General features: G+C 40.6%; 1 protein-coding gene across 3 annotated transcripts; it reads right to left on the reverse strand.

Moving 5' to 3' along the window:
* Positions 1 to 1,514: 1,514 nt before the first annotated feature.
* pou6f1 (POU class 6 homeobox 1) lies at positions 1,515 to 18,591 on the reverse strand. 3 transcript variants are annotated; one of them, XM_033629712.2, is made up of 11 exons: positions 18,228 to 18,591; positions 17,439 to 17,531; positions 14,681 to 14,870; positions 14,397 to 14,533; positions 11,992 to 12,217; positions 9,864 to 10,108; positions 9,631 to 9,759; positions 8,712 to 8,969; positions 6,846 to 6,981; positions 6,594 to 6,762; positions 1,515 to 5,426 (listed from the first exon to the last, which is right to left on the reverse strand). In XM_033629712.2, exons 2-11 carry the CDS (start codon positions 17,490 to 17,492, stop codon positions 5,081 to 5,083), a joined length of 1,890 nt encoding a protein of 629 aa, XP_033485603.1. In that variant the 5' UTR covers positions 17,493 to 17,531; positions 18,228 to 18,591; the 3' UTR covers positions 1,515 to 5,080. The 3 variants fall into 3 exon arrangements, with proteins under 3 accessions (XP_033485603.1, XP_033485604.1, XP_033485602.1); XM_033629713.2 differs by lacking the exon at positions 18,228 to 18,591 and adding an exon at positions 16,852 to 16,931 and having other exon boundaries at positions 17,439 to 17,458; XM_033629711.2 differs by lacking the exons at positions 17,439 to 17,531; positions 18,228 to 18,591 and adding an exon at positions 16,852 to 17,432.
* Positions 18,592 to 22,366: the final 3,775 nt, after the last annotated feature.

Below are 22,366 nucleotides of genomic sequence, written 5' to 3' on the forward strand. Positions count from 1 at the left end.
TAATTTTCATGTTTTGTCTCCTTTGGGCAATAATAACAAAAACCAATGTTTTTTTTTGTTTTTTTTAATCAGACTCCATAGTGGGGTTTTTTTAAACGTAGTTCTCAACCATGGATGTATTGGGCTCTACCAAACAGTCAAGATGTCACTTCGTGGTAATTACAAAACAGAAAGAAAAAGAAAAATTACACACCATATACTGCTAAAATGCTAATGATATGTTAGTACACCAACATATGTGGCTTTGTTACCATGGGATTAGTAGTATTACCGGTGCTAATATCTAGAAATGTACTAATGTAGAACTAAAAAGTACGGTGATGCTGCATTCTTCGTCATTGGCCCTCATCTCTGGAAAAGCCTTCTAGAAGAGGTCAGACTCTCTGATTCAGTAGACACCTTCAAATGAAGTCTTAAAACCTATCTTTTAGACTTGCATTTGAGAAGCTTTTATTTTGTCCTGGGTGTGGGAGCCCTTCTGTGTGGAGTTTGCATGTTCTCCCTGTGTCAGCGTGGGTTTTCTCCGGGTACTCCAGCTTCCTCCCACAGTCCAAAGACATGCAGGTTAATTGGTGACTCTAAATTGTCCATAGGTGTGAATGTGTGTGTAAGTGGTTGTCTGTCTCTATGTGTCAGCCCTGTGATAGTCTGGTGACCTGTCCAGGGTGTACCCCACCTCTCACCCAATGTCAGCTGAGATAGGCTCCAGCACCCTGCGACCCTCAAGAGGGTAAGCAGTTAGAAAATGGATGGATGGATGGTATCAGACCTAATTTGTATTTTTTATGTGTGAGTGTGTGATCGAATCTTATTATGTAAAGCACCTTGAGTTGCATTTGCTGTGTGAAGTTATCATTATTATTATTATATTCTGATTATTATTACTAGTATTATTTTCACATATTTATTCTTGATATTTACCATTACAGTGCTTTTCAGAAATGGTGAAAAAACAAACTGATATAATTTGTTTCATCAAATATATAACTGACTTACATTAAATACGTGACATTAACAACAGTGAATATTCTTCATTTTTTAGTTTGATAGAAGTTGTTAATTTATTATCTTGGCATTGTTCTCTTCACCATAAAAGGACAATTTAATGGTTTGGTTCAGGATGGTTTTAGACAGTAAAAAAATCATACTTACATAATTATGTCAATATATATTTATAATGAATAATACGGAATGTATTATTTAACTGCAGTGAATGAAAAGAAGTGTTTTTATTTTGTAGCAAACAGTAAAGTTTAATTACATTAGCTTAACTTCACTACATTTACTACAAAAGGGTAATTCAACTGTTTGGTTGAGCATGTTTTTAAAAAAAATATTTCAATGTTATTACCCCGTTATTTTTTGTATAAAGTTAAATCTGTTTAGTGAGACCTCTGAAACTATAACATGTCAAAAAACATGCCTACATTTGCCGGGGGCGTCCTACCAGCGGGTCAGTATCAACTACAGCCAGTTCACAGCTTAGAAAATATACCAACACACAACAATAAGGAGTGATTAATAAAAACAGGGTTTATTTGATTTATCTGACAGAAAATGACAAAAAGCATCCAACTTCTGTTTTTCCCTTTTATCTGGACTTTGTGCTTTGCAGAATCAGATGACTAATAACTGTTATCTTATTATTATTATAATTTAGCATTTCTTTTCTCTATTGATAACTTAGTATATTAAACAATATTATATATACTGAACACATGTTAAAGCAAGACCTTTGAAATAATAATTATCTTCATGGTTAGGTGTACTGCATGCCCACTGCATTACAGGCCTACTTATTCAAAATCAGTCAAAATGAAAATATGCAGTGGACCATAAAATGCACCATATAATTCACAAACTCAAAGATTAATGCATATATGCTTTTTATATTTAATCTGCAGTATCTTACATTTTATCTGCATAAAAAGTCCATTAATCTTAGCGATAGATGTTGCTTGTCGACTCGATGACTGCAAAGTTTGCGGGCACTGCTACATTTTGCAAAGCTGTTCAAGAATGCAGAAATGAAATTCTCCCACACACATAACTGAAACCTTGCACTGTACATAAACCATTCGTAACCCTTTCACCTCCCCTGCTGTCACTAAAGTGCAAATAATTCTTGAAGAATTGGCAAAGAGAAAGAAAACCACCACAGTATTGTTCCTACGGAAAATAACTTCATACTGCACATGCAAACACCCTTTGAACTCATTCAGATTGAAAGTCATAACACATTAAATCACAAACCTCCCCTTCCTTGGCTGAACAGTTAATTCCATTTTTTAATTCAGTACTTTGACTGATATAAGGCTTAGCAAGAGTATCTAAAGTCTGGCGCTAATGTTTCTAGGCAACATGAGACTATTTTAAGTTGACTTCAGAATAGGCCAATTAAGCTCCTATTTTGAAAATATAATTGGTCTAACTTGAGATAAGAAATGCAGCAGAAGCGCTGTCAAGCCATGAAGGGAACAGTCACAACAGTGGGTGAAGAAGAAACACAAAATACTATCAGAGTATTAGAAGCACATTAAACAGAACAGACTGTGGTGAATTCACACACATACTGTGTGTCACACACACATAAGCTGTGTGTGTCTCCATGATCAGTAACTCACATATGAAACAAACATAATAAAAATAATAATAATAGAATCAGTTTACAGTTGTGGCATCATATGCAATAGCTGAAGCTATATTATTCTGATAAGAACCTGCTGTCCATGGAACATCAGAAATGACGCTCTCTATGGACACCCAACTGCGTGACACATTTTACGCTTAAGAATAATCATAAAAAAGTCAAACAAGAGGAAATTAATACTGATATTTTCATCTTTGTGATTATCAATAATATCAAAATGATGATTGTCCCAAAAAGTTGTTGCAGAGTCAAGAGTCCAGAGATAGTAATTTTTGGTGTTCCTTAGACTAGTGGTTCCCAACTGGTGGGTCGCAGGTCCATTCTGAATGGACTGCAAGTGGCTTGAGAAGGTGTCAAGCTAGTCCGTTAGTCATTGACTCTACTGCAGGAAATGGGGGTTTTGAAATAAAAGCTATATGCCAGAAATTCACTGTATTTCAAAATGGGCCTTGAACTACTGACTGAGGACAAATCTGGACCCTGTGGCTGCACCAGTTGGGAACCACTGCTTTGGACAACTCAATCTAATGAAATCATGTTACAGGCTTTTAGTCCACAGACCGTAGACTGTGTAAGGGCACGGTCACACATGAGCAAAATACACACCAGTGAATATCACCTTCCACTCACTTCAATTCAATGCGAGCAGAGCTGCAAATAAAGCATTCGCTTCTGGTGGCAAAGCATGTTGGCATCACATGGAGTTCAACTTTGTGAATTTTGACCAGCGAAGTCGCAGCCTCAACCTATAGCAAAGGAGTATGTGTGGAGAGGACACTGATTGTTGCCGATACTGTGTGATTTTGGCCATAAAAATATAAACTGTGCCACATGAAAGATGCTGTATTGCTAGCAGTCAGTCAGGTGACAGACTTGGGACATAATAAAATGGTAAATGTACCAATAACATCATAGCTAACATTAGCTAGCAAGCCAGACTTGCTTGAGTTTCTTGAAGATGTTTCACCGCTCATCCAAGAAGCTTCTTCAGTTCTAACGCACCAAGTCATTGACCCAACCGGCCATCTTGTGTGTTGCTGGGGTTAGATGGGTCCAGGTGTGAATGGGTGTTAACCTGGAGCCTGCAACTCTGCACCAGTCTGTTAGAACTGAAGAAGCCTCTTGGATGAGAGGTGAAACAATTTCAAAAACTCAAGCAAGTCCAGTTGTCACCGATATAGCACTTAAGATTACCACGACCTGGATGACTGAGAATCTTCACCGACATTGGCTAACAAGCTAGCTTTCTGTGTCCGTCCCACAGGCACGAATATTGCCTCAGCAGGTGATGGTCACTCATCAACAGTCGCTCATGTGTGACTGTGCCCTAATAAAGATGGACGACACGACAGCTCCCTAAAAGTGAAGCCAAAACACCTCCATCGCCCCCCAGTGGCTGGCTGGAGTACAAGTCCTAAACCCTGCCCCCATCAGGTTAGCGGATTGGACATGGGCCAAACTAAAACACTGAAGTACACGCCTTATAGTCTTTTTCCAAAGATGGTTTCTGTCATTTTAGGTAGTCCTTATCACACATGTATGTTCAAGTGTTCATGTTTCTGATACCTTTGGTTTTAATTAGTTATTTGATACTATTAAAAAAACGGGCATGACAATAGCTATGTGTGCCAATCGGTGTGCTCGCAATCAATGTCACTGCTTGCAATTGATTGGACACATGTATGAGCAGGAACTCGATAATGTGGAGATCACTATGGTGCCAGAGTCTGGCTCCAAATGACGTTGCCAGCATCAGACGGCAGCAGCCATATTCAGATATTTTGGCTTCATTTTTATACAATGGGAGGAAGTGGAGACGCATCGTCCATCTTTTCTGTACAGTCTATGCTACACACTCTTCTTTCTGTCACAATCTTATTTATGTTTGCAAAGCTGCTCGTACAGTACAAATACTACATGAATATGAAATAAATGATTAGCGAGAACTTTTTAAAATGTCCATGGCAGCAAAAGCACGTTATTCAAATATCAGTTTTATGTCAGCCGATGTGCCAAAGTGACAATTATGTGACTAAAATCAATGTGACTCAATGCACTGCCACTTCATATACTTCAGAGGAATAGCCTATAAAACCACTTGTATAAAAGTTCAAATGTTTTTAAATATGGCATGTTATTATCACGGTATTATCATCACTGTATATGATAAAAGGACCATGCAGTTAGATTTTTTTTTTTTACCACCACAGAGGAGTTGTGTACACATATACAGCCTTAAAATACAAACACAATTCATCTTTAGTTCTCTGTCATCAGCATCAACACTTGAGTTATGTGTTATTTCCCTCGTTTTCTGGAATGGAGTCTGGCTTGTATTTACAACACAATCCACAACTGTGCTGCTGTAATAAAAGTTCAACTTCCGAAAACGACCTAAGCTCAGTGGCGAACCCTCTCAGAACGAGGTCGCTACTGAACCTGGAAGACATTGATCTTGCTTGTGTTTTTCAGCGTCTGTCGCCGGTTGCAGAACCATACTCGCACAACCTCTCGGTCATAGTTCAGCTCTCTGGCAATTTCTGTAATCTCCTGGCCCGTTGGCAATGCGTTCTTCTCAAAGTAGGAGTTGAGAACTTCTATTGCCTGCGGTGTGAAACTAGTGCGTCGCTTCCGTTTTTTAGATGGTTCGCCGCCAACAAACTCCATCAGGTTCTGCTGGCCTTTCTGGTTCCAGTGCTCGGCTTCAGCCAGCCACTTCTCTAACACTGGCTTCAGCTTCTGAGCGCTCTTGGGCGTGATGTCCAGCTTCTCAAACCTGCGGTACAAAAGACAGTTCAGGATAAATTTTATATATATATATATATATATATATATATATATATATGTATATATAAGGACATAGCCTTTGTAGATGCTCGCCTGCTAGCTCACCTGGTAGAGCAGGCACCTCTAAACTCTGTACTTTTAAGGGTACCAACTGATTTACGTCAGTACCACAGAGTACCTACTCACATTAAATCAATATGTGCCAAACTTTGGTAGCTGAGTGCCCCCTGAAGCTTTGAAGTCAACCATGGAGCTCCGTCAGTTTCCAGGTGAGCCGAAGTTATCGCTGTTGTCCTGACTGTTTTGCCATCTGATCTATTTTCTTTTCTATTTTAGACTAGCTCGGAGTCATCACTGGTGTTTGTGATTGTTTTTTTAAATTACATACTTATTCCGCATATTTGTCAGTTGTGTCTAAACAGAGAACGAAGGAGACAATCAGATACACATACATACATGCACAAGCAGACAGACGTACAGACAGATAAAGACTCTGCGTATGATTAAAAAAGACCAGAGGAGCAGAATCACTTGTTGAGTACAGAGAGAAGGAGAGAGAGCAAGATTAGTCTCCCATGTAGCTCTTTAAAAATGACATTTTTGTAATTACAGAGTCAGGTGCAGAAAAAAAGGCACCATTACTTGTATCCGTTCAATTGTGAACGCTGCTCGACCCCAAACCCTGGGGCCCAAATACATTTCTGATTTCCACTACACTAAGAACCATCCAGACCTCTCAGTGCTTCTAGGACAGGACTGTTTTGTGTCCCCAGAGTCAAGACTAAACATGGAGAAGCAGCGTTTAGTTTTTATGCACCACATATCTGGAACAAACTGCAGGTCTGCACCAACTCTCACTACTATTAAATCAAGGTTAAAGACTTATCTGTTTGCTGCTGCCTTTTATTAAATCAAATATTTATTCCTTTCTTGCACTGCACTGTAACTTTTATTATTCAAATACTGCACTGCAACTTCATTTCTTTCTTACTTTGCATCTCTTGTCTCAATTACACAAACATCATGTACACAAATATCAAAAGCACTTTATATGCACTTTATAAAGAACAAATAATGTATATTCTTTATATTTTTACAATGCATTACTGAATAAAGCTTTCATATGCAAGGCAGCATGAACAGGGGAGTAACGTACCTGCAAATGGCAGACTGGCTGTAGGCCGGACCCTCAGTAGCAGTCAGAGCCTGGCCTACTTGTGTCTGAGTAAGCCCCAAGGACAGCCGACGGATCTTGAAATTCTTGGCAAACTCTCGAATCTCTTCCAGATTAATGCCTTCCTCGCTGCTGACTACCTGCTGGGGTTCTACAGTCATGAAGAATCTGGTTAAAAATAACCACCTACTTAAAATGGATCTATGTTTGGATATGAGAAGCAGGTGTACATACTGCTGACAAGCTGGCCCACTTTTGCTATGTCTCCGCAGGTGATGGGCACAGTGGAGGAGAGCGTGGTGGCAGTCTTCAGTACAGATGGCTGCGGCGCGATGACAATCGGTGACTGACTGACAGTTGTTACTGAAGCCTGGAGGGGAACAAATAAATCATATATTTTTTGTTTTTCAAGAGTGAGAGAGAGAGACAGAGGAAAGAGAAGGGATGACATGCAGCAAAGGGCCCGGGCCACAGCAGTAAGGACTCAGCCTTAATGGTACGCGCTACAGGGGCGCCACATAAATTACATTCTTCGATGTTACCTGCAATGATGCAAATAGAAGAAGAAACAGGACCTATACATGCATTCAATGGAGAGATGTCTGAGTGAGGGCACTGCCTTGGACAGGCGCCCCAGGCAGTTGAGTGTTCAGTGCCCTACTCTGGGGCACCTTGGCAGTGCCCAGGAGGCGAGCTTGCACCTGTCCAGCTACTAGTCCAAGCCACATGCTTGGTCCGTGCAGGGACTTGAGCCGGCGATCCTCCGGTTCCCAACCCAGGTCCCTATGGACTGAGCTACTACCGCCCCAGAGTTGAATCACATTTCAAAACATTCAGGAGTAGTTAAAGATCTGCCAGTCAGATGAGCCTACTCACAGATTATGTAGTCAATTTTGGTCTGATTCAGCTCTCAAGTGTAAATGCAAAAATGACCTGAGTCCCTTTGCCACTTGACAAAAAACCCCAAAACCACCTACTAACTTCTGGCTGTTGTCATTAGTGGGAAAAGGTCACAATCGGCATTCATTCCCAGGGCAAATGACTCTGCAGTAGTCATGGATATTTATCGGCTTCAGCTCTGATCAGCTCCATGACATCTGGGTGGATGAGCTAAAGGTATGTGTCCACAGGATCTGTCATATCCACGCTTTACATTCATTGTCTTTGTAAGCAGCCATACAATGCATTCTGGCAGCGTCATGCTGTATTTTGAGAGATGGCACATCTGTTCCTCATTTGCATTAAGTTGACTCTAGGCTATGCTATGCAAATCAGGGGTGTCCAGTGGAACTGGAAACTCCAGAATAACATTAAACCTAACCATTGTCAATTTCAAATGAAGACAGATTCTACAACAGCATGGCTAATTTCTCACCTTAAATGCTTTCATGAACACATTTTATAAACTATTTTCGTAATGCAAGGGCGTTTTCATATTGGTACCATGCCTGAGTGCGACTGCTGATGGGTTACCCGCTGTGAACTGTACCAGAGTACACATGAACCATACTCAAACCACCTATCAAGCAAACTCAAGTACTGATCAATGTACCGTGCCCGAATATACAATCCTCAAACTAATCAAACAAACTGGACTTTAAATCAAGCTTACTCAAATGGAGGCCCAGGTCTCCGATGTAAAACCCTCCTAAGAAAAAGTTTCCTAACGAGCTGCCACCTTGGTCCAGTTTAAATCAAAAAGCAGACAGCCCAAATGCCTCGTGGCACGCCCATCAAGCATCCAAAGTTGGGAAGCAACACTACCCCTTGAGTCCAAAAATGCCCCTGTGGACATGTACTATAACTTTCGGCCCTTTTGCAGTGTGACGCAATGATGCAACACCACAAACACATTTCCATCCAAACAGCGCTCAAAGCACCGAGTGCTACTACTGTTTCCTAACCCTGTTTTACGGCGCATTTGTGACATTGAATGTGACACACCAATAACAAAGAGGCATACTCATCTACTGGCAATGGAAAAGGAGTCTATCGCTTTTTCCAATGTTTAGAAAAACTTGCATATACATACTAATTTTGGTGGAAACAAGGTATTAGTCTTTTCTAACCTCAAAATTCAGACAGATTTTTGTTCTTTACCTGTGTGATGGGTTTGGTAAGCGTTGGAGGAGCAGCAGCTTTGGGCAGAACTGCAGCAGAAGTTGCGACTGCAGATCCATTTCCTACTGTGGCGATGATCTGGCCCTGGGTGTTGAGAAGCAGCTGTGGGGTGACAGTCTGGACCTGGAGACCCTGGAGACCTTGGAGGCCCTGGAGACCCTGGAGGGGGAGGGTGGGTGTCGCAGCTCCTCCAGCCAAAGAGGCTGGGTTCAATAACAGCGGGAGGGTTCCTATGACCTGTAAATATCATTTGAATTTAAGTGAAATACGTACAAATAATTGAATCTAAATCTCTGTGATAGTTTCTGCTTGACAATCCGACTGTCAGAACATTCAACGACGTGTCAAGTGCATCCTACATCGTTAGCAATTCACTTGGAATAAAATCATGTCTTTCAAGATTTAACACTGCAACACTAACTCCAATGAGCTGCAATAATGGTAATATTGAGTAATGGAACTGTTTGAGAGGACAAATCTGTTTTCACAGAAATTGTCTTATGCTCCACTGACTTGAAATAGCAGCGCTGATTGATGTTAACTTGAGGCCGGGGTTTGTGTTCAACACAACAAAGAAGCATTTTGATTGTCTTTGGAGACAGTGTGATTACCAATCAATGCACGTACGAAAAATGTAAATGGAACAATGTAAGGAGAGCACACTGTCTGTTAATTACTTGTTCTTGTACCTTTCTCGTTTTCTTATGAAGCCTGTCATGTGTTCCAGTCAATCAAATTCAAAAAGTCTTTTTAGTCTAATGATAGACTACAAAGGCAGAGAGGATGTTATTGTCTTTCTAACAGATCCTCATATTTTAGACATCTTTCCTTTAGCTGGAAATACAAGGTAGAGAGAGTAGGGGCTGTTGCGGGGAGGTGCACGAGACAGATACCATACCTGTCCCTGGGCATTTGTGATGATCTGGCTGGTGATGCCAGCCATGTTGGACATGGCACTGGTGATGATGGGAGTGGAGGTGAGGGAACTGAGGAACTGGGGCTGAGCTCCCAAAGAAGCTGCATTGATCTGAGCAGAAAAAAAACACAACATGTGTGATGCAGCACAGGAAATTAGACTGCATGACTCATAGTGCAGAAAGTACAAATCCTTGAATTGAAAAGCGTTCTTACAATGGCAGGATTGATGGAGAGTCCTGCAGTCTGGAGTGCTGCTAAAGATATGTTGGACTGAGAGACGGTGGTGGCGGCCGAGGTCGCTTGGGCTGCCGCCACCTGAGCAGTGGTAACCTGTGCATTGGTTACCTGTGTTGGCTGAGACGTCACCTGCACCGGCTGGATGGAGGTTGCTTGAGGCTGGAACACCGTCTGTGCGTTTGTCTGCAGCTGGGGCTGGACTGAGTTCAGGACTGTCGCAGCTGAGTAAAAATTAAAGAGTTTGCAACCTGTTATTGTTCTGTAATGGAGTAATGCATTGTGAGACTAAAAACATGATAACAAGTCTAAGAGTCTTCAGCTACACTGGCCCCTCTCTGAGGCTGTACTTGGGCAGAGCACTGCATTGAGCTAAATGCTAACATCAACATGCTAATATCCTCACAATGACAATGCTAACATGCTGATTTTTTGGCAGGTACAATGTTAACAAGAGTGATTACAAGTGACCCTTCGCTAAAGTGGGATTTCTACTTCAGAGTGGAAGCCACGCTGTACTTACGGAGTAGGCTCTGCGTCAATGGAGAGCCTACGTCGTACCCTACGCTGTAGCCTGAAATGCACCTCCCCAGAAATGTTACAAGACGTCACGGTGACGCAGAGCTCCTGTCTGTTTCTGTACGCTGAAACCATTTCCCTCAGTGGAAACAAAGCTTTTATTTACTTTTACTTCACAGTTAAGAAACAATAAATTGTGAAGACAATAAAGCCTCCACAAAAATAGCATCTTATGTTTTTGATTAATCCTGGCTTCATATGAGTAGAAGAAATCTCCGCTAGTCGCTAGGCTAATTTATACAATGTAAAATGCCATAGATACAGTCGGCAATGACGAGAACGCCCACAAACGTCACATAGGTTAGAGCTGAGGGGGAAAACAAACCGGTCTCTGCCATTAGCCACAATGCCGAAGAGTTGCTGTGTGCCCTTTTGTACCGCAAATAAACAAAAAGATCACTAATTAAAGTTTTACATTTTACCAAATAATAAAATAGAACCACAAAGGAGGACAAAATGGCTTCAAGCTATCAGAAGAGAGGACGCGTTTGGCAGATTATGGGACCCAACAACAAAACATGTGTATGTCTGCAGTCAGCACTTCATTTCAGGTAAGTTTAATGTAATGTTAACCATTTCCAAACGATCGTTGACTATGTCAGGGGTATCAAGAATATTAGATTAATTGTTTAAACGCTAGTGAACTTTGTACTACATTTCCTCGCAACATGTACAAAAGTACACATTCAGTACCTAAGCAGAAGTACAGATACTTGTGTACAAAAGTCTGGTAAAAGTAGAAGTACTGATTAAAGTTCTTTACTGAGTATGGTATATGTAAAAAAAAAAAAAAAAAAGTGCTGGCTATGAAATGTACTCCAAGCATAAAATAAAATATAGCCCTCTGAAGGACATTTCTATTGCCTGTTTCTGTGCAAAGCTAAAAGCTCTCTTCTGATAGCTTAAAGCCATTTTGTCCTCCTTTGTGGTTCTGTTTTATTATTTGGTGAAATGTAAAACTTTAATTGGTGATCTTTTTGTTTATTTGCGGTGCAAAAGGGCACACAGCAACTCTTCGGCATTGTGGCTAATGGCAGAGACTGGTTTGTTTTCCGCCTCGGCTCTAACCGGATGTGACGTTTGTGGGCGTTCCCGTCATTGCCAACTGTATCTATGGCATAGGCTCTGCATAGAGCTGATGCACAAGTGTATATTCTGCTTAAGTCCAACACCTGAAACGTAGACTGGGCAATCATAGCGTAGCATTGGCTAGCTCCGACCAGTGTCCGACAACTACACAGCTGTGCTCCATTGACTCTCATGCACTCATTTCAGATTTTCCTCCTTTTCAGGCTGGTTTTGAAGCGTGTCATGGTTTATGGACCAACCAACTAACACTGCCATTCCTAGGAGCCACACCACCAGCATGGCTAGTTTAAAAAAATCTTGGTTACTGACAGTGTTTAAGATGTTGTGTTTCTATGGCTTTTTGAAGTCAGAAGTCATGATCTTGATCTAAATAAACCTGGACAAAATCAAATATGAGAGGCAGAATGGAAAGCACACACACAGACAGTTTGTGTGTTACCTTGGAGGCCAGCAAAGGGCAGCTTGAGAAGGTTTCCGGCCGTGTTAGCTGCTGTGAGCCCGGGGAGAGTGGCTACATTGGTAGTGGGCAAGGTGAGAACAGCCAGACCACCCTGACCACCAATGGAGCCCGCCATACTGAGGGGGATGAGCAGTGGCTGCCCCAGGGATCCTGTCTGGGCCATCATACCAGTCATCAGAGTGGCCAAACTCTCCTGGGTCAGCACCTAATGTGGCATAATAAACAATTTTATACTGAACTAAACCATAATTCTTTTTCCATTACATTTGTATACAAAAACTAAATTCTTTCTCCACTCCCCAGTTGAGGTTTTTTACATTTCGGGTACAGCTATTAGTCTGAATTTACTCCAATTGCTGGAAATGTTTCTTTAGCCTGAGGCTGTATGTACTCAGCTGTTTGGGATCTAATTTGTTCCTTTTTTCACATTTACATTACAGTGGAGACAAATTGCCTCAGCCAGTGGCTTTAGTAGATCACCTACTGTGGGTGACAATAGTGACATTAATCCCTCTGAGCCATGAATATTGGACATGAAATAATGTGTGAAAAACCCAGGGTGAAGTGCTAATAGCCTTCTGCTTGAGTTCAGGACTTTTTTTTGCCTCCTTCATTTTAAATTTCACAGACATTTCCTGCACTCTCAAGGCTGATTCACCCAAGCTCTTGCTTATTTCTGTCCCTGATTTTTAGGTCAAGAAATACTAATGAGACAACCAAACTACTGACTACAACATTCTTTCTCTGGTGTCTTAAAGGGATACTTTACAGTTTTTCAACTTCCCCTGTATCATAACAATGTGGGCAGTATGTGTAAATGAACTGTGGTAAACTTCCTCCATCCTTCCAGGCAGGATGATGTTAAAGGCATCATGTGGTGGATTTTTGTTGGCTCTAGGGCTGTTGCCATGGAGGTAGAAAGAGGAATGGATACAGTGTTGGAGGCAAGGCCCCATTCATTCCTATGAAAGTTGTCAATGGTGTGTGAAGCCAAAAAACTTCCTGGGTGTAAAGTCACCTGTCATTTTGCACGGGTTGTGACGTTCATAAAAATGTACCCACTGATTTACGGATGTGTCTTTCACAATTTAAGTTATAGGAAAAAGTCTTTAGGGGCCTGCAGGGCATTACATGACGGACCCATAAGTTCTAGTCACTCAGTTTTGCCACTATGTAAAATCAGCTTTAAAGTCTGGGATATTTCCTGGAGACCTGGCTGTTGCTTGAACTGCAATTTGTACTTCCTCATTTTCATATGTCTGGCCCCCAGAAGCACAAGCAGAATTTAACCCATTCTGTCTGATAACATTTGGAAAGTCTAAAAGAGCCGCACAGTTGAATCATTTCATCCCACTTCAAGTTAATGAAGTGCTAAGCTGAAAATAGCCAGCAGAAGTCTCTAGTGTACCTGTTCTATGGACCGCACAGTGTGGAGGCCAGGCCCGATCATCCCCTGGATCATCCGGGTAATTTTATACGCAGCAGTTGCACCATTTTGGCTTCATGCACCACTCAGCAACTTCTGAGCAACTTGAGGACACCTCGAACTGTTAACAAGGTCAATTATGACTTTTTGATCCATGGACATTTTCTACTTTCCTTTAACCAAGAAAAGTGATGTAAAAATCTGTGACATCAACACAACGTACAGACTATGAGCCAAGCAGGAACTTGTGGACGGGGCCAGCAGGAGAAACACTTAAGCTCATATTCAGTGGGCCACATACTGCAGGAGTAAACCCAGAATCTAGAAACTTACTTTGGTGTATGCACCAGGTAAGCAACTCCACTGGAGTAAATAGGAGGCCCCATCTTGGGGTCCAGTATCTAGTGGTTATTAAACATCGTGGAATGCCGTGCCTTCTACGCTGTAGCCGGGTCTCTGCATACATCCATGGCCACCATGGACACAAAGAATTGAGAGGCAGATCAAGAGAGAAAGCCGCCCCTGTCTCTTTCAAACGCAGACCAAACTCAGATCTAACTCTAAATCCAGGCAGTGCCGATCAAATATAAACCAAGATTCTGTTACTACGTTGCCTATTTCTCGCCTAAAATGTTTTCAGAAACATATTTTAACTTACTGTTTAACTGTAAAATGGGATCATTTGTTACCTGCTGGCCGCAATATTGTTTTTGGATGAGCCAAATCCAACTCGCATGATGTCACCCACCAGCGGGAGTATTTATTAGTCTGGTGTGGCGCAGTACATCCTGGTAGTTGTAGGTTTTCAACCTCTTGAGTGAAACCAATTTCTAGAGTATTTGTGTCTTTCTACTGCAGAGACAGCCTAGTTTTATAAAAAGACCATCTTTCCAGCAGTGAAATACTTCTTTAGGATGAGTATTGAAAATGTACTCAGTGCATGAATACACAGTCCTACCTGTGGACAGCCTTGTACCGTGATGGGCATGGTGGCCTGGGGCTGCGATAGGGACAAACTGACGGGAACAGCAGAGGTCAGCGTTTGGACAGCAGGGGCAGGAACCTCTACAGATACCACCTGCTGCTCGCCCAGCACTGCAGGAGCACAGACAGGACTGACTCTCACTGACATTTGAAGCAGTTTTCACAGCTGTTATTAACATTTCAGTACAACTTGTGCCATGTACGTATGAATAATGACTCGTCTACTATCAATCATTATCTAGTATAACCGTGATTTACCTCCTCCGCCTGTGCTCTGGGGCGCAGCACGGCCATCCTGTGTGCTGCCAGCCTCAGGTTGCTCTGCAGGCCGAGCCACTCCCTCCTCAGCTTTGCCTTCACTCTTCCCATCAGGTGCTGATGATGGCAGAGATGCATCGACCTCTACCTCTAGCACACGAATAGTCTCATGGCCAGACATCACAATGACCTGCACAACAATTAGGAGCAAAAGGTGAAATGACTAATATGCAAAAGAAACTGCCTCCTTTATTCCACTTCTTCTGTTCAGGGTTCTATTGGAATTTTATAGTAGATAAATTAGTTTTGATTGTGTTGTGAATTAGTTTGTGAAAAACTGAAGTAAATAAACATTTCAATACAGTAAAAGTCTTACTTGTTGTAGCAACACTAAATTTAGTATTTCTCTACTTTGTCAATTTACTCTTTAAAGGTCCAGTGTGTAGGATTTAGGGGGATGTATTGGTGGAATTGGAATATAATTTACTAAGTACGTTTTCTTTAGTGTATAATCACCTTAAAATAAGAATCGTTTTGTTTCCTTTACCTTAGGATGAGCTGATTATATCTACATAAGGAGCAGGGTCCTCGTCCATGGAGTCCACCATGTTGCACTACAATGTTTCTACAGTAGCCCAGAATAAACAAACCAAACACTGGCTCTAAATAGGGCTATCTGTGTTTTAGCATCAGCCACCGTAGTTAACAGTTCCTCCGCAACAAGCAGCATTGGAAAAACTGTCTGTTTTACGTGAAACTACTTTATTCAGAGAGGACGAGACCTCTGGATAATTCAGCTCCTGGTAAAAAACTTCTTGATCATCTTCACATATCAGCAAAAAAAGGTGTGCAAACATTAGCAGGTGCTGGGCTAGCGGTCTGCCTGCGACAAGCCGAACAGCATCTGAGAAACACTGATTTTTTTAACGTGAAAAGCTTTACTCAGTGTTTCAACCAGTTTAAATTACTAAGTTCTTTTGTTTTGCAGCGACGGAGACCACTGTGGATAATTCAGCTCCCGTAGTAATCCTAACCAGGAATTCATGCATACTTGGCACCAGTGTAACGCATAACGGAATATGACTTTTTCCAGTAAAAAGAAGTGTAACTAATTACCAATAAAATTTCAGTGATAATATTACAGTTACTCCAAAACCAAACAACTCCTTACAATGTTACTTTTCTTATCACATCACTATTGACTTGAAATACAACCGTCACATGAGCAAACTCATTTTTGTACTCATTGCCCTGCGCAGGCACGTCACAAAGCAGCAAGCTAGTTTGGAAGATGGAAACGCCTACCTTAGGCGGCTGGAAGTATTCCCATTACTCTGATTTTGTCAGGTGGAAAGATGACAAGAGCACTGTTGCTGCAGGGCGTCGTACTTAAACTTTTTCCACTGCAAAAAACACTTCCTCAAACATCTGGTCTGAAACACCTCGGCTACTATGACCACAACAACGGGAAGCTCCAGGAAATACACCCCAACAAAGGTGAGCCCTCCTCGGCCGTGGCTACACAGGCTGAACAACCAAAAATGGATTTTGATTGTGGGCAGCTGCAGCTACGAAGAAGTATCGAAGCTTGTGGTTGGATATGTGGTGGATGAAATGTTGCTCCATGAGTGACTCTCCGTATTTCGGGCAGAGCCTTGGAAAAATACCGGTCACGGGCAAATTAAGACCCCAGGTTAAAAAAAAAAAAAAGCTATTTAGCCTTAGCTACACTTAATGGTGATTACCCTGACATGCACACAGAGGCACACGTCTGAATTTTGGGGAGATACACAATTACCAGTTTTATGAGGTGTAACAGAAAGGTAATATAATGAGTAGTGTAATGAATTACTGTTAGCAGAGAGTAATATTTTTACGTCTGAAAACAGTAACGAGTAATGAGTGATATATTACAATTTTAGAGTAATGAGCCCAGCACTACTATGTACACAGGAGGAGTTTCAGCTGGCTGCAATGTGCAATCCTCACCACTAGATGCCACTAAATCCTACACACTGTACCTTTAACCACATGTAGTAAATCTGATTTTGCCTTCGCCGATGTTTCATGGTATGCAATAATGAAAGACCTAGAGAAGAGGCAGTGAGACAACCTGGGTTGGAGGACAAGGTGCAGAGAGACAATGCAGGAGGAGAGAGGAGGATGCATACCTGGTTGTCTTTGGCAGGGAATTTCAAAGTGCAGGATTTAAATGGCTGAAAAAAGACTTCTGCAGTCAGACAGTGAATGGCTAAGGAGAACAGAGAAGCCGAGCACATGTTAGGACTCAATGACCCAAAACAAAACAACACACACACACACACACACACACACAAAAAAAGAGCCACAAACGAAAAGAGCATGAGTACACAAAAACAATGATAAGGGCATCAGCCAACAAGCAGCTCAAGCAATGCTTCCTTCAAGCTCCCCTCTGTGCATCCGTGAAGAGCATTGCTTTTGTTTGCAGACTACACAGAATGTTACTAGATAGAGAAAACAAGGTAATTATTAAGCATGGCAGTTTTAAGGCCCTCACAAGCATAAAGCAGCAGGTATTACTCGGTGATAAAACACAAAAGTGGGTCCTGATTTAAATGAACTTCTGTGGAAGTTAATCATTCCCTTATGACATGGTATGTTGGCACATGGCGGGAGCGAACAGCAGCAAAGAACCTGAAGACAACATAAGTTATCAGGCTCAGCTCAGAGTGGCTATAGTGGGAGGAGAAGGTTGTAGCAGACAGGTGAGTGTTACCTGCTCATTGACAGTAAGTGGGGCATCTTTGGCGGGGTGATCCTGGGAGTTCATGGCTCGCTGCACCACCACAGTCACTGCTTTCCTGACATTCTAGATAAACAAACATTAATTAAAAAGATTTATCCTCTTGATTCAGTGTCTGATTACTTCATCTACTCCCTCTAATGCTTTGCAGCCACATCAGAAATCAGAATAAATATTAAGTTTCATGATGGGGACCCCAGATAGCACACAGTATCCGCACTTGAGGGCTGGTTTAAACAGACCCACATGCAGAAGACTGTTTTTTATTCATGGCTATTTCTGTCATTGCAGGACCAGACTATTTGGAGGGGCCTATAAACAGGCCATGCTGTGTTGCACTTAAGCTGCAGGAAACGTGATGAGACACGCTGACCGTGGCCGTGGAGTAGTTACATTTTAATCCCAGATCATGAAAAGATTAAAGATGGTGCATTTTCTGCTGCAATGCCCAGTTAGAAATGAGGATCTGTCAAAACTTCAGCGGGTGTTGATGAGCTCCCCACCCCCATCCTGCCCAATAAAAGTCTCGCCGCGTCGGCCACTTTTGAAGACAAGCACTAACCACCAAGTACAGGCGACAGAAACCATCTCGACCCGTGCCTAGAGACCGAATATTATGTATTTCCCTCTCTTTATCATAAATATATAAATTATGCTAATTACGAACATTGCATATTAACCAAAACTCATTTCCTCTCGCCATTTCGCTGCTATGCGCGAGCAGCTGGCTCGAACACACTCCGGTTATTATATCCAACTTACCGCGTAAATGCAGCTTATTTTCTGTAATCCCCCGCTTTTATAAAGGTCCGTGTCACAGTTTGTTTCAGTCACACATAATTAAAAATTCATCTCAGCTCCCAGACAGGCGCTGTGACTGCACACAAAAGAGGTATTTGCATTGATAAGGAGGGTTGCAATGTTAGGATCTCCTCTCTCTTAATATTTAATGACGATGCCCTTTCTGCAACAGTTCAGATAATCAAAAATCCTTGAGGTGTCTCACAAGGTCCTACTTGAGCTGTAAAGTCGGACAAAATTGCCACAAAATTGGCCTTTTTGCACTACGTCATGAACATAATTTATGCAAGGAAAAATCTTGCATTGAAAAATGTCTGCCTCGACTTGCGAGGAGCCATGGTGCTCTTAAAGGGGCCGCAGCACCAATACGAGCCGAGCAGGGTGAAGCATTGACTCAGAGGAATAAAGGATAAAACACTGTGCTGCTGCATGAACTGTCGCCATATACTGCTCTTTGTTGAACTTAATGTGTTTTTAAATGATAAACAACCCTCTTACTTATATCAATTAGCAAAAAATACTGCTCTTATTGTGTTTGCAGGAGTGTTATTTGTGTGTACTATAGAGATGACATCCTTTGCTCCTTTATGACCTGTTTTGTTTATTGACAGCAGACTGACATAGCCATATTCAATGACTTACATCTGCCTAAGTAACAGTTTTACTATGCCTGTGTAGTGGTGTCACAGTAGTGCTCAATTTCTAACTGCTGATAAAAACTGCCAATATTGTGGCCAGGTTGCAACCACATAGATTAATCAGAAAAAGCATTTTCTCCAGGTACTCTGGCTTCCTCCCACAGTCAAAAAAACATGTAGGTTAATTGGTGACTCTAAATTGTCTGTAGGTGTGAATGGTCATCTGTCTCTATGTGTCAGCCCTGTGATAGTCTGATGACCTGTCCAGGGTGTACCCTGCCTCTCCAGCCCCCCCGTGACCCTCAAGAGGATAAGCGGTTAGAAAATGGATGGATGGATGGATAGTTACACATGACTTCACGTACCTGTTCAGGTTCACACCCTAGCAATTCTTCCACGGCTATATATTATTAAAGAATGGAGTTTTGTGAATTCTTTACAGTAGTAACTTGGTTTCCTTCTCTGTTGTCGACATGCCCTTTATCAAATAGTCATGAACACTGATTTAAAAGGAACTTTCAACAGACTCATGTCTCATACAACACTTTCTGATGACCAATACATTTCTTGCTTTCCATAAACATTCCTTTACTCAATAAAGGAAATTCCTGCACAGCTGTATTGAGATGTCACAGATGACTATTACTAAATTACTAAAAACCAGTGGGATAGCCAACTTACTAATGATGCAACCTATAAATTAACACACAAATGGCAGTAGCTAACATAAACCATCGTGTTCTGAACAGAGACACCATACATGATAAAAAGAGACATTTGCATTATGAAAGAGAAAACAGGAAACTAAGCAGCAAACTACAAACTGCTCAGTCATGCATGCCGGGAAATGTGGGTGTCATTATAATATATTCATATTGTATGTAACCACTTTGTAATCACCAACATTTGGATTAGAAACTGTAATTGAACTACATACCATAAAACTTCAATTAAAGGCCCAGTCAGTTTGTGGCTACACATTTTGACAAATAAAGGCCTGTCTCAATTAGACACCTGGTCTGGTTACCAGTTTTTTGGATGTGTAAAACCAAGTTGTTGGGTACCTACTTGAGCTAATGTTAGTTAGCTGTTTAGATCTGTTTAGGCATAACTTAAAACAGCATAGAGGGAGAAAAATAACAAAAGACCCATTTGCACGCTGTTAATTTCAAAAGTCTGCATAAAATGTGAGGAAAAGTCAGTCTCCACTGAGGTTGAAAGCAAAGAGCATGTGGCTGAGTATGAGCATGGAGAAAGGCATTTACGCACAGTTATTACACATGAGATGGAAGTGGAACTGCAAATGGAAGAAGTGTGTCAGACACTTTATTAATGACTTTAAACAGGCCTTTTTCACAGCAGACATTTTCACTTATCGTAGCAGGAAAAGCACAGGTGTTACAATCACAAGTGTGCACAATATCAGCCCTCGTTAATTTCATCATTTACACCTGTGCTTTTCCTACTGTGAACTTTCACAAAATGTCTTCAGGAAAAAGGCCCATTATATTTTGACTTTTCAGACTGTTCCTATCATTTTGATGATTATGTTCCTTGTTATTTTTTACCAAGCCCTCTGCAAACAGAATTAACGATTAACAGTAGAAAAGGCTCAGGTGTAAAATAAAAATGAATGATAGCTGCTTCAGTTTCAGGGTCCTGCTATTGTGCATGCTGGCCCAGTGTCACACTGACCTGGCTCACTGGGAATATAATAGAGCCACCACTTATGTTATTAGTACCTGTGCTTTTCCATGGTGAGTCAAAATGTCTGCCGTGACAAAGGCCTGTTGTGAAATATCAATATCAGTACAATACAGTACTGAATAATCAATACAAGACAATCCTAAGTAGCCTCAACTAGTTCATTTCAGTTTCTATTCAGGTTATTTTTATATTCTTATTATTCAGTTTTCTTGTCTACCAATTTTTGTGTCCCTACATTTTTGTTTGTTTTATCATTCACGTGTCATCTGGCTGCTGTGATGCTGCTATTACAGCCAGCTAGTGCCATTGTGTTGACTCCTAGGGTGTCATGTCTGTGCTGTGGATTTACCTGTCTGTGTGATCTTTTTTCAGGAGATAGTTAGGGCACCTGAGAGCATGCCAGGTTATTTAAGCCTGTGTGCAGCTGGGAGCTCAGTCTCTGGCTGAACCTCCACTTTGCTGCTGCAGTGTCTCCCTGCTCCTCTGTGGTTTGGTCGTGTTTCTTTAGTTATTTGTTTTGGCTTTATGCACCTTTAAAACACTTGCACACATTTTCCACTTATGAAACACACACACTGACACCACTGACTTCCACACTCCACACTGTAGATATTAAGTTAATCTTTAATTTGGTTTGATTTAACTTGATTAAATAAACAGGGTATCTTTTGTTCAGCTTTGCCGTGGTGTGTCTCCATTTTGTTGTGGCCAAATCATTTCATTTCATTTTGTTTTGTTTTATTATTATTTGTATTTTCTTTCAGCTTATATGCTGACAGTAAATATATCTTCATCTCATCCCCTATATATTTAACTTTTTAGTCTTATTTTTTTAAATTACAAAATATTTGTTTTATTTTTTATTTTATATCTTTTATTTTATTTTATTTTATTTTATTTATTTTGTTCTGTTTTGTTTTGTTTTATTTTTTATTTTATTTCAGCTTGTATTCTGACAGTAAACACATCTTAATCTCATTCCCTGTATATTTATCTTTTATTTCTTGTTTTATAAAAATTCTAGAATATTTTGTTTTATTTTTTATTTTATTTCTATTATTTTATTTTATTTATTTTGTTATGTTCTGTTTTGTTTTGTTTTATTATTATTTGTATTTTATTTCAGCTTATATTCTGACAGTAAACACATCTTCATCTCGTCCCCTGTATATCTAACTTTTATTTCTTATCTTATAAAAATTATAAAATATTTTGTTTTATTTTTTATTTAATTTCTATTATTTTATTTTATTTTAGATATTATTTCGGGATATAGTCTGACAGTAAACACATCTTAATCTCATTCCCTTTATATTTAATTTTTATTTCTTATTTTATAAAAAAAATTATAAAATCTTTTCTCCCTTCAATAAGTAAGTCAAAAGTTCACCTTCAGTCACTCTTGAACTCTTCTCCATTTCTAGCTGTAGGGGGCGCACGCAAGTTAAACACAGAGTACTGTTTTTTTCCTCCCAACTTTATTGAAAACTGATTTATACAAAGTCAGACATCATATGAACTGACAAAAAACAACTGACAGACTGAAATTGACAAGAGAAAAAACAGAGACAGCTTTTAAAATCAATTAGTGGACAAATTACAAAATAGCAGGTTCTAATGATGTCTTATTTTTACATGTTAAAGAGACTTCATGAAATTATAAAATAGTATATATTTTAAAAAATTAACAGGAGGAGGATTTTGCACATTTAGATCAGTGTATTAGAAATTTACCTAACAGGAGCATGAGGTTTG

This window comes from Epinephelus lanceolatus, chromosome 8 (genome assembly GCF_041903045.1).
Source record: "Epinephelus lanceolatus isolate andai-2023 chromosome 8, ASM4190304v1, whole genome shotgun sequence".
NCBI classification, from domain to species: domain Eukaryota; kingdom Metazoa; phylum Chordata; class Actinopteri; order Perciformes; family Serranidae; genus Epinephelus; species Epinephelus lanceolatus.